Source organism: Vitis vinifera, chromosome 19 (assembly GCF_030704535.1).
Source record: "Vitis vinifera cultivar Pinot Noir 40024 chromosome 19, ASM3070453v1".
Lineage (NCBI taxonomy): Eukaryota > Viridiplantae > Streptophyta > Magnoliopsida > Vitales > Vitaceae > Vitis > Vitis vinifera.
The window spans coordinates 4,710,498-4,722,599 of NC_081823.1; the positions used below are offsets into that span (position 1 = coordinate 4,710,498).

At 32.5% G+C, this 12,102-nt stretch overlaps 1 protein-coding gene across 1 annotated transcript; it reads right to left on the reverse strand.

Moving 5' to 3' along the window:
* Positions 1-10,464: 10,464 nt before the first annotated feature.
* Positions 10,465-11,869, reverse strand: LOC132253453 (G-type lectin S-receptor-like serine/threonine-protein kinase At4g27290). The gene is made up of 2 exons (XM_059735545.1): positions 10,597-11,869; positions 10,465-10,490 (listed from the first exon to the last, which is right to left on the reverse strand). Exons 1-2 carry the CDS (start codon positions 11,867-11,869, stop codon positions 10,465-10,467), a joined length of 1,299 nt encoding a protein of 432 aa, XP_059591528.1.
* Between the last annotated feature and the right edge of the window lie 233 nt (positions 11,870-12,102).

Consider the following 12,102-nt stretch of genomic DNA (forward strand, 5'->3'; position numbering starts at 1 on the left):
ACTAAGGGTCATGGGTCAAGTTATAGGTTGCTTGGAATTTGATTCGTGAGAGCATGGTATCAAAGCCAAGGTTGCAATAATACCTTGGCTTGGGATAGTATTTATGTGTATAGTTTTGTTTATTCATTTTTTTTATGTATTTATTTAATTGTCTATATGCTCATTTATTTATTTGTTTGTGACTTGTGTTTGATAATCTTTTATGGTAGTGTTTGTTGGTGGTAATAAGATGCGATACCATAATGATTGTGATGGAATAAATGCCTTATTATTATATGAAAATTTTCATAGATTTGTTAGATTATTTTGTGTATCTATTTTTCTCATCTTGAAGTTTGATTGGATTAGGTTTTGTCTAGTATTTGAAATGATGAGTCGGCCAAGATGAGAGAAAATAGAGAAACATAAGGAAAAGGATTTAGTTAGAGAAAAACTAAGAGCAGCAACAAGGGAACTATAATAAACTACGCTAAGAGGCCAAACATAGGCCCCTAAATTTTTCTTGACCCATTATAATGTAATCCCACCCCTAGACCCCTACACATGGTGCATCATCTTGGCTCATTTTTGGCTCATTCCATATTGGCACAAATTAGGCCCTCTTGCTCTTAGTCCATACATTTTTTATTTATATTATTTTATTTTAGCTCATTACACTTTTATCTTTATTTTCATTGCATTTATTTATTTTTTAACTTTCAATTTGCATTTTAAAGAATCATGTGTAGAAAAAAAAAGGTGTGATTTCATTGGGACTTTTAAAGCGAAAAATTAGAATTTAAAAAGGAAGTCAGAATTTTTAGAAAGGACTTTCAGCAAAACATTGCAGCAAAATTTTTTGTAAGGAAGACTTTGAGTAGAAAATTTTTTTCAAGGAAGACTTTGAGTAGAAATTTTTTAAGGAGACCTTTAGCTGATTTTTTTTTTTTTTTGAGAAAATAAAGTATAATATTTTTTAGGAAACACAATACACCCCTACAAAAAATTGAAAGTATAATTTTTTTATTGGGGTAAGAAATGTAGAATGAAGAATTTTCTAAGGGCCAAGAGGGAAATTTTTTTTTTTCGTCCCTCTCTTTTCCTTCTTCAACAAGATATCCACATGCTACTATCTATCAATACTCCTCCACTATCACTATCCACTTGCCATCGAGGAATTAAAAGTGACATTACAACGTAGCACCTCTACCCCATCGTCGCCAAAGATGGTTCAAAGTGTCAACCGATATTAGTAGATATCACCATATCACTGAGTTGTATCTATCTTGGTCTTGGCTGCAAAGAGTCCCATACCTGAGTTGGTATCAGTGGGACCAACAATAATTCAATCAACTCAAATATGAATCCTTTAACCAACTCATGGTACAACTTGAACTTACAACACAAAAAATTCAAACTAATTCATTTTCAAAATAATCATTCTTACCAATAACCTTTTATCATTTTATTTTTATTTTTAGGATATATCATTATTAAAAATTGGTACTTGATGTAAAAACGAATATGGTAGTGTTTCAAAAAATTTAAGTTCTCATAAACTAAAATAGATAATATTAAATGTGATAGTTGTTAATTTATTAATTTATTGAGTATATCTAATTATAATTATTTTTCTAAGTTTTTTATTATTTATTTTAAGTTTTTTTGAAATTTTAACTAGCATATTGTGCATATCATTTAATATTGATTTGAGATATCAAGATGAATATGCCTTAAGACTTGCTAAGTTGGCAATCGATACTATGACTTTGAATCATGTTTTTGTTAAGGTTGAAGTCATCTCACATCAGAAAAAGGTAAAAAGAGGAAGAAAGAGGGGGATGGGTGAGAGAAGCTTTCTTGTGCTATAAAAGAAATCCTCCACCCCCTACATTATTCATCCATAAAAAAAAAGGTTTTCATCATTTTGTAAGCTTTTATGTCCTCTCCTCCTAATTGAGAGAAAGGTTATAATTTTGTCTTCATAGTGAATATTTTTCGATTTTGCCCCGTGGAGGTTTCCCTCATAATTAAAAAGATTTTACCTTGTAAGTGATTTTGGCCATTTTTTATTTATTGCTCTATTTGTTTAATTATTATATTTTCCAATTATTACTATGAGTATCACTTCATAATAGTGGTATTAGAGTCTAGGTTTAGAATAGTAGGTGGTTATTTGTGTGGTTAATACATGTTTAGGAAAGTTTTATCAAAAGGACAATAAGAGCATAAGGAAAGTGGGTTTTAAGTGAGGCCATTGTGACCCCTCCACTTTCTTGGGGACTTTCTTGGTATATTTAACATAGACACTTACTACTATCCTAGGTTATTGTTCAATGTAAAAGTAAAACAAATAGCAGTGAAATTTGAAATAGAAAAGTTCAATGGAAACAATTTTGGGCTATGGAAAATGAAAATGAATGCTATCTTAAGGAAGGAAAATTGCCTAGAAGCAATTGGTGAAAGTCTAAAAAATGTTGAAGACAAAAAGTAAAAGCAAATGAATAGGGATGTTGTTTAAAATTTGCATTTAGTAGTAGCAGATAATATATGGTCAAGCATCTTAGAATTATAGTCAACAAAAGAAATTTAGGATACTTTGACAAAACTATATGAAGTCAAGTTGTTGCACAAAAAAAAAAAAAAAAAAAAAAAAAAAAAAAAATCCTTGAAAACAAAACTTTACATTATTTGGATGTCAGAATCTAATTCGATGATTGAACATATCAACACCCTAAAAACTTTGTTCTCTCAACTATCAGCTATAGAGCACAATATAGAAGAGAAGAAACGTGTTGAACTTCTGTTCTAAAGTTTGCTTGATTCATATGATCATCACATCATAAATGTGGTCAATGGTGATTTAAGGACAATGTTAGTCTTTAATGATGTTATGATTACTATACTTAAGGAAGAAAGTAAGGATTAAAACAAATAAGATAGAATATCATCTTCTCAATAAAATGAGGCTCTTATTATTTCTATAGGAAGATCAACGGAACATGGTTCTAGTGGGAGTCATAAATAGAACATGTTAAAGTCTGGGAGTAAGAAGAAAGTTAAATGTTATCAATGTGGAAAGCAATGGCACATAAAATAAATAAATAAATAAAATATCGGCATTACAAAAGAGGGGTAGAGAAAAACAGGAAAAGAAAATAATCTACGCCATCAAATACTCAAAGTTGTGTAATAAGCACTTTAGATGAAGATGAAATCTTGTATAGTAAGGAAACAACCGTAGAAGGTAGAAAAAAATTGTTAAAGTTTGGTTAATTAACTTAGCAGTAGCATGGCAAATGACTTTTCATAGAGAATGGTTTCACCAATATGAACCGATCTCAAGAGGACTAGTGTACATGGGTAATGATCGTGCCTCAAAGATTATTAACATTGGCTCCATCAAAGTAAAGAAGGATGATGGTTTAATTCACACTATTCTAGAGGTACTAAATGTGAAGGGCTTAAAGAAGACTCTACTATCAATAGGGCAACTAGATGACCTTGGATATGAATTTCATGCTAAATAAGAAATCATGAAGGTAATTAAATGTGCACTTGTGGTGATGAAGACAAAGAAAATTACTGAAAATCTATACATACTACATGAGAGGACATATAAGCATAGACTTTTATTGTAAATTCTAGAGAAGACTTGATGATGAGGTGAATCAGAAAAAAGATTGAAAATCTTCTCTAATTAAAGTTGCTTCCTAGACTCAAAACTTTAAGTTTATCATTCTATGAGCACTATGTTATTAGTAAGCAACATAGATTAAGATTCAATAGATCTACTAAAAGAAGTAAAGACATTATAGACTTGGTTTATTCTGATGTTTGGGAATCATTTGTCACATCTCTTAGGGGGGCAGACTATTTGGTGTTATTTGTAGATGATTACTTCAAAAGATGTTGGGTGTACCCCATTGAGAGAAAATCAAATGTTTCTCCGGTATTCAAAGCCTTTAAAGTGCATAAGGAGCTTGAAATGGGAAAAAAGATTAAATGTTTGAGGATAGACAATAGAGGAGAATTTTGTAGCTAGGAGTTTGATGTATTTTGCAGTCAAGAAGGTATACAATGAAAAAACATTGTTACTTAACTCCACAACAAAATGGCATAGTAGACCGAACAAATAAAACTCTCATAGAAAGAATGAGAGCAATGTTAAAGACTGTGGAAATACCCAAAACGTTTTAGGCTAAAGTAACCAAAACCATTTGCTATATAATTAATAAGCCTCTTTTAATAGTAATCGAGATGAAGACGCCTAGGGACTAGTAAGCGGGTGGACTATTTCTCTTTACACATATTTGGGTGTCCTACTTATTTGATGTATAATGACTAAGAAAGAACAAAGTTGGATCTAAAATCCAAAAAATGCTCCTTCTTAAGGTATATTGATCAAGTAAAGGGGTATTGTCTATGGAATCCCATTACCTGCAAGGTTACCATTAGTAGAGATGAAATCTTTATAGAAGACATGTTACAAAGTGAAGAAGGAGATAACACATTGATGAAAAATATAGATACTATAAGTTTTATTGAAAACAAATAGTTAGAACAAAGAACAACCAAAATCTTTTGAAGTAGTTCTAGAGCTATATAAACAAGTACCAGTTAAGTTTGAGACAACTAAAGTGCAACAATCAATCAAAGAAAAAAGAAAACCTTCATACCACTCAGAGTTTGTTATGGCAACTGATGTTGCTCATTACAAAAGATGAAGAGCCTTCAAATTATAGGAGATCATAAACTATTCAGATTCATCTTTATGGATGACAATAATGCAAGAGGAGGTTGAAGCCTTACATAAGAACCAAATTTGGAAACTTGTACCACTACCACCTAGAAGAAAAACTATTAGAAACAAGTGGCTCTATAAGTTCAAATGTGATAACAATGACTAAGTAGAGCGATATCGTGCAAGACTGACGATTAAAGGATACACTTAGAAAGAAGGTGTTGATTTCAACAAGATATTTTTCTCTAGTTGTTCGGCTTACATCAATTCAAGTAGTCTTGGCTATGTGTGCTAGATTTGATTTACACATTGACCAAAAAATTGCATTTCTTCATAAAGAGCTTAAAAAAGAAATTTATATGCTCCAATCGGAAGACTTTGAAGAAAATAGGAAGAGAACTTGATTTGTAAGTTAACCAAATCTTTATACGACATAAAACAAGTGCTAAAATGTTGGTACAAGAGATTTGATTCCCTTATATTGAGTCTTAGGTACAATAGACTCAATTCAAATCATTGTATATATTATAAGAGGTTTGATGGTGATGATTTTATTATATTGTTATTGTACGTGGATGACATGTTAGTTGTAAGCCTTAACAAAGATCGAGTCTAAGAATTAAAGGCACAATTGGTTAGGATGTTTGAGATGAAGGATCTAGGACTAGTAAACAAGATTCTAGGAATGCAAATTCACTGAGATAAACAAAGTAGGAAGATTTGGCTCTCACAAAAAATCTATTTGAAGAAAATTTTACATCGCTTCAACATGCATGATTGTAAGACACTTTCTACCCCATTTTTTATGAATTATAAATTATCCTCAAGTATAAGTCCTAGTAATTAAGTAGAGAGGATGGAACTATCTTGAACACCGTATGCATCAATAGAAGAAAACTTAATGTTTGTTATGATTTGTATAAGACTAGACATTGCATAAGTAGTAGGAGTAGTAAGTCAATTCATGGCAAATTCAAGGAGAAAACACTAAAATGTAGTTAAGAGGATTCTTAGATACATCAAAGGGACGTCAAATGTTACATTGTGTTTTGAAGGATCTAAATTCATCATCAAAGACTATGTTGATTCAGACTTTGCAAGTGATTTTGATAAAAGGAAATCTACTACGAGTTATGTGTTCACTCTTACAAGAGTAGTTGTGAGCTGGGTTTCAAAACTCCAAACTATTTTGACTCTATATACAATAGAAGCAGAGTATATGGTAGCTACATAAGCTTGCAAAAAAAGTTATCTGGAAAAAAAGGTTATTGGAGGAGTTTGGGCAAAAAAAAAAAAAAAAGATTTCCTTGTTCTATGATAGTCAAAGTGTCTTGCATATTCCAAGGAATCTAGTCTTTCATTCCAAGATTGAGAAAATATGGGTTCAATATCACTTTGTTCGAGAAGTGGTGAAAGAAGGAATTGTGAATATGAAAAAGATCCATACAAATGAAAATCTAGCAGATGCCTTGATAAAACCAATAAATACTGACAAATTTAGTTGGTACAAATCCTCTTATGGCTTGGAAATAACATAAGCAACATGTGATAGGGAAATACATGGAAGAATGACTTCAAGTAGGAGAATGTAAAGGTTGAAGTCATCCTACATAGGAAAGAGACAAAAAGAAAGGGACCTTCATGATGCTATAAAAGAAGACCTCCACCCCTTACAGTATTCATCCCAAAAAAACCTCCTTCTAATTGAGAGAAATGTTGTAATTTTGTTTTCATAGTGAATATTTTTCGATCTTGCCTTGTGAAGGTTTCCCTTCTAATTAAGAGGGTTTTAACATGTAAGTAATTTTTTCAATTGTTTCATTTATTATTTTATTTATTGCTTTATTTTCTTTTTATTATTCCATTTCCAAATTATTGTTGTAGGTATCATTTCATAACTTTGGAAGGTCATCCATGGCCTTCTATGTTGACAGGAACCCATTAAACCTATTACTATGTTTCATTCTAATTTCATGCCTTGTAGAAGAGTATTGCATGGATATCAAAACTCCGCCATAGGAAGTTCTCTAGATCACTATCATCTCCAATTATCATGGCATAATTTTTAAATTCCAAAAGTTGAGCATTTGAACTTTCTACATGAATGTATTACAATACAATGCTATTAAGAACACCGAGAATGGAAAAAGTCATTGGTCCATGACCTTTAAAATTCCTTATAAATTAGCTCAGTGGGAATTATACTAGTCTCCATAAACACTTTCTTGCATCATATCCCTAAGTTTGAATTTGTGGAATTCTCTAGGCTAAAAAACCCTAGTTTAAAGCTTCCAACAATTACAATGAATATCACACCATCTACAATGAGTTGATTTAGGGTTGACTTGCATATAACATGACAATTTTGGTTTGTTGGCCATGATCAATCAATCATTATTCCTAGATATATATATACTAGCATTAAGTGGCATATATTCCCTTCAAATAGACAAGAAAATAAATCCCAATTTATGGCTAGAATCTACTTAAATACCATATGTTAGCCTCACAAAATAATTAAGCACATGTTGTTTGTGGTCATATTTTTTTTTCTTTTATTGATTTTGACATGTTAAGATTGTAATCTCATTAAATTATTCGAGAGAGAAACCAAAACCCATTACAGCATAAATGAAATATAAAAAAAAAAGACCAAAAACAGAGTCAAGATTTCCCTAAAAAAAAAAAATGCTAGTAATTAGTATTTTTGAAAATAATAGCTTTTATTACATGGTCAACTTCTATTATTGAAATTATATACTATGAATAACCATCACCATCCATACAAAAGGCAGTAGCAAAGATTGCATACCTGATAATATCTTAGATGAGTCAAAGTTGAGAGAAGTTTCCAAAAGTAGTTGAAACTTAAGTTTATATGGTCACAAGTCTAAAAATAACAAAACATCAAAATGATACATCTTCTATCGTGCTTCCAACTGTGTGATGGTGCACTGAGTACTAGAAGAAGAATTTGCTTCCATCATATTCCTATCAATGAAGAAACAAGGCTCTTTGGGTTGATATAGTGCACCCTCACTACCCAACAACAAAACCACAGAATGCATGTTTGGTCGATCATATGGGAATCGTTGCACACATAATAGACCCAAATTGATTGAACGTAGCACTTCCGATAGATTGCAAGTGTTCACGATTGATGCATCAATAAATTCCGAAGACCTACCTTCTATATAAAGTGTCCATGCCTAGACAGTTTAAAAGAGGATTAGCACTACTTTTATATATTGAAATAAGGAAACATTACCAAATACTTACATGCCCAAGAAGATTAAGCTCATGGTCTGGGTGGTTAAAACCTCTGTTTCTCTTCCCGCTTATAATCTCTAGTACCAAAACACCAAAGCTAAAAACATCGGATTTTGTGGAATACAATCCTTCACTTGCATACTCTGGAGACATATAACCTCTGTAGGAAGCCATTGAAGAAGAGGTTGAATTCACAAGCAACAGAGATAAGATTATATACACATCACTAGATATACTTACAATGTTCCAGCCACTCTTGTTGTATTTGCTTCAGTTTCATTTCCTCCAAAACTTCTTGCTATTCCAAAGTCCGAAATTTTGGGGCTCATTTCATCATCTAGTAAAATGTTTTCAGCTTTGAGGTCTCTATGGATTATCCTGAGTCTGGAATCTTGATGAAGATAAAGAAGGCCTCGAGCAATCCCATTGATAATGAGGAAGCGTTTAGGCCAATCTAGTATGATGCTTTGCATTTGACCTGTTCATTTTTTTATCATTCAAATTAACTTGTTCTACTACTTAGAGAGTTGAATATAAATGAAAAGATTGCTAAGAAACAAATGATTTCAAATTCCATGAGAGTTGTTTAGAGCAATGACATGTAAAAACAAAAAGGAGTATGATTGAAACTCATTCTTAGTGATTAAAGAACACTGTTAAGGACACACAAATGGATAATGGATCTTAATGGTAGGGATCCAAACCCATAGTTTTTCATATAAGATCCAAAAGATTATAGAAAATAGAAGTAAGAAAGATTTTCCATATTAATACATCTATTCTTTATCTTGGTCCCAACAATTTTTCTTTAGGATCGGTCAAATCTATTATAAATAAAGAATTTTCCTAGCATATGCATAGGACAGGAGAAAAAAAAAAACAAAAACCACTCAAGTAGATAAAGAAACTAAATAGTGGTATTAGAAAGCCAAACCAAAAATGAACAGGTCCAAGCTTTTGTTGGGCAAGTATTCGTATATCAACATCCTTTCTCTGCCATGAATGCAACATCCAAGAAGCTTTACAAGATTTCGATGTTGAAGTTTTGCAATGGATTCAACTTCATTTTTGAACTCTTTTAATCCTTGTCTAGAAGTTTTTGACATCATCTTCACTGCTATTTCTTGTCCCTCTTGCAATTTTCCCTAAAAATATAAAATTCTTTTTATTCCAAAGCTTTGCGTATTAAATGAAACTTGTCAATATTCAAAATGAGAAGCCCTAAACAAATTAGTGGCACAAAAATATTAGCACATGTACTGGTTTCAAGACATTAAGGCATATATCTAAATGTGGTTTCATTTAGATACTATGAGGATTGAGGACATCAATAACTTCTCAAAAACTTGTAAGTTGTTGTAGGGTATACCCTTACCTTGTAAACAGGTCCAAAACCACCCTCTCCAAGCTTATTGTCACTCGAAAAGTTATTAGTGGCATTCAATAATGTATCCAAGTCAAATAATGATAGCTCTAGATGCTTCCAACCTTCATTGGTTTTACCTCCTTTTGAATTGTGTTCAATGTATCCTAAAAAATGGAGAATGGAATGAAGAATTAAAGAATGCATAAATCCTATATACAGAAACCATGAACTTGATCTATTTCCAAGACTAGATCATTTCTACATTTATCAAAATAAGCTAGGTCAATCTCTTGCTCCTTTTTTTAGTAATACATAATCAGATAACATGTGGAAGTACTTCTAACTAATACACTTAGTGATACAAGCATTATAATTTGTTACTTACCTTTTCTCCTTAGCTGCTTCTTCCTTTTCAGCACATACAAGGTTAAGACCAGACTTAAAAGAACTATTCCTGTAATTGATATAGAGATGACAATGGCTTGCTTTTTCTTCTTCTTGGAGCTGCTATTTTTTCTTGAAAAAACATCTTGACACAGATGGAAAGAAATTAAGCAGGAAAGCCAAGAAATAAAATAGAAAAACCATAAATTCCTATGAGTAGTAACCACTAATCCAAAATATATTTGTAGTTTACAACCATGAAAGTAGGAGTTCAAGGAACTGTAGTTTTCATAGGATTTAAGGGCACAAATCAGTTGGTGTATTACTGTGTTATAGCATCTGCTACACAATAATTGAAATCTAAAAGAAAATATTCCAACTTTTGAGTAGACCTCTGTTTTACACTCTAGTCTTCAAAAAATAAGAGTCCATTTGGAAAATGATTTTAGGATGCACTTTTAACCTAAAAAGTGTTTTTGAAAAAACATTAGATGTTTGCCAAAATTTAGGAAATATTTTTAAAATTTTGAAAAATCACTTGTAGTATGGAAAAATCACTTGTAATATTTTCTAGAGAAACACTTGATATGTGATTCTCATAAAAACACTCATGAGAAAACACTCCAAAACACACTCTAAGTATTTTATTCCATGAAATAATGTGCTTAGTAATTGGTCTCAGATTTTTCACACTAGCAACAATTGAGACAGAGGCAAAGCTTTAAGCCGCAAAATCAAGGGATAAAACTAGAGGCACAAATGCAAGGTGAAAAATTAAAAACCTTTGAATAAATATACCATGAAATTTGTATCAGATTTATGTTTCTCAAGTAAGAAAAAGAAAAGTTCATACCTAATTCTGATGTAGCCATCCTTACGTAAAACTCTTGCCCATTTTGAGTGAATTCTCTGATGTCAATCAAGTCACCAAGCCAGAGCAAGCATCCACTTCCTCCTCCTCTGATATCTGAATTTGCATAAGCAGTGCAAGTGCACTTCCTCAAACACAGGGAAGCACATTCCTTAAGGTTCATGCTTACATTAAACCAGGAGGTCTGCGTGTCTGGCAGTTTCACATCAGAGAACTTTGCAAATCCATCACCCTTCTGACAATCCAATGGAGTATTTGGAACACATCCATGGGACCAATCTGCCTCGTCCCATTTGCTTTGGAACTTTGGCCTAAATCCTTTCATACACTCACATTTTGGAGATTGGTCAATCTTACAGATGCCATATGCTCCACAAAATGCATAATTGTCACAGTCATCCCTCTGTGCAGTTGAGTAAAGAGTCCATCCAGTGTTTTTATCAGTCCATTTTAACTTCCGTAGAGAACCATCAGGATTTAACACATGCCTCAAAATAACAGAGCTATGAACAGTATTATAAAATATATATACCTCCTTTTCATTAGAAACGAAGTTAAATGTGTAAACTGAGTTGTTTGTTAATTGAGGTATTCCACTATATCGAACACCATTCCATGGTCCAGCACGAAAGTTTATTACAAAACCATTCCTCAAAACTAGTTGTGGAAATCCATTTAGATCAATCTCACAAGTGAAATTACCTTTAGAAGGGTCATCGGCACTCTTCCATGATGACAGGTACCAATCAAGGCCTGTTACTCTGTTTCTTCCAAGCTTCATACCTGGTAGAAGAGTATCGCCTGGATAATCAAAACTCTGCCATAGGAAGTTTTCTGGGTCACTATCATTGCCATTTCTCATAACAAGATTTCCAGATTCCAAAAGCTGAGCGTTTGGATCCAGTGCAGAATGTGATGAATTAGAATTCCAAAGAATTCCATTAGTATCGTTGACCAGAACAAGAATTCCCTGCTGAGTGACTTTTAAAACACCTGATGAATCAGTTAGTGGACTTTCTCTATTGGCAACCCATACCACTGTCCGAGGAGCCACTTTCTTGTACCATATCCCCAAGTATCGATTCTTGGAATTACCTGGACTGAAGAAACCCAATTCAAAGGTCCCACCTGCTGAAGTGATGGTCTCACCGTCTCTAATGTGTTGATTTACAGTTATGGTGTCTACTGCAATAGAGATTCTTATGAGGGAGAATACATAGGAGAAGACAAATACAACAGTTCTAAGAGCATTCATAGTTGTTCCTAGATAAGGAATGCCTGAGATTTTAGGTGTTTTTCATGTCTCCTTATATTTTTCTTCCCCCTGTAAGATTTGTCACACATTTCTTCATACATCAAAGTCAATGTAACTTTCCATTGGTCAACCATAACTTGGGAAATCTATTCATTCCATTTTTTTTTATTTGTATTCTATGGTGTGGTCCCTTGAGTTGAATATATGAATTAACATCGCATCCACATCCAAAT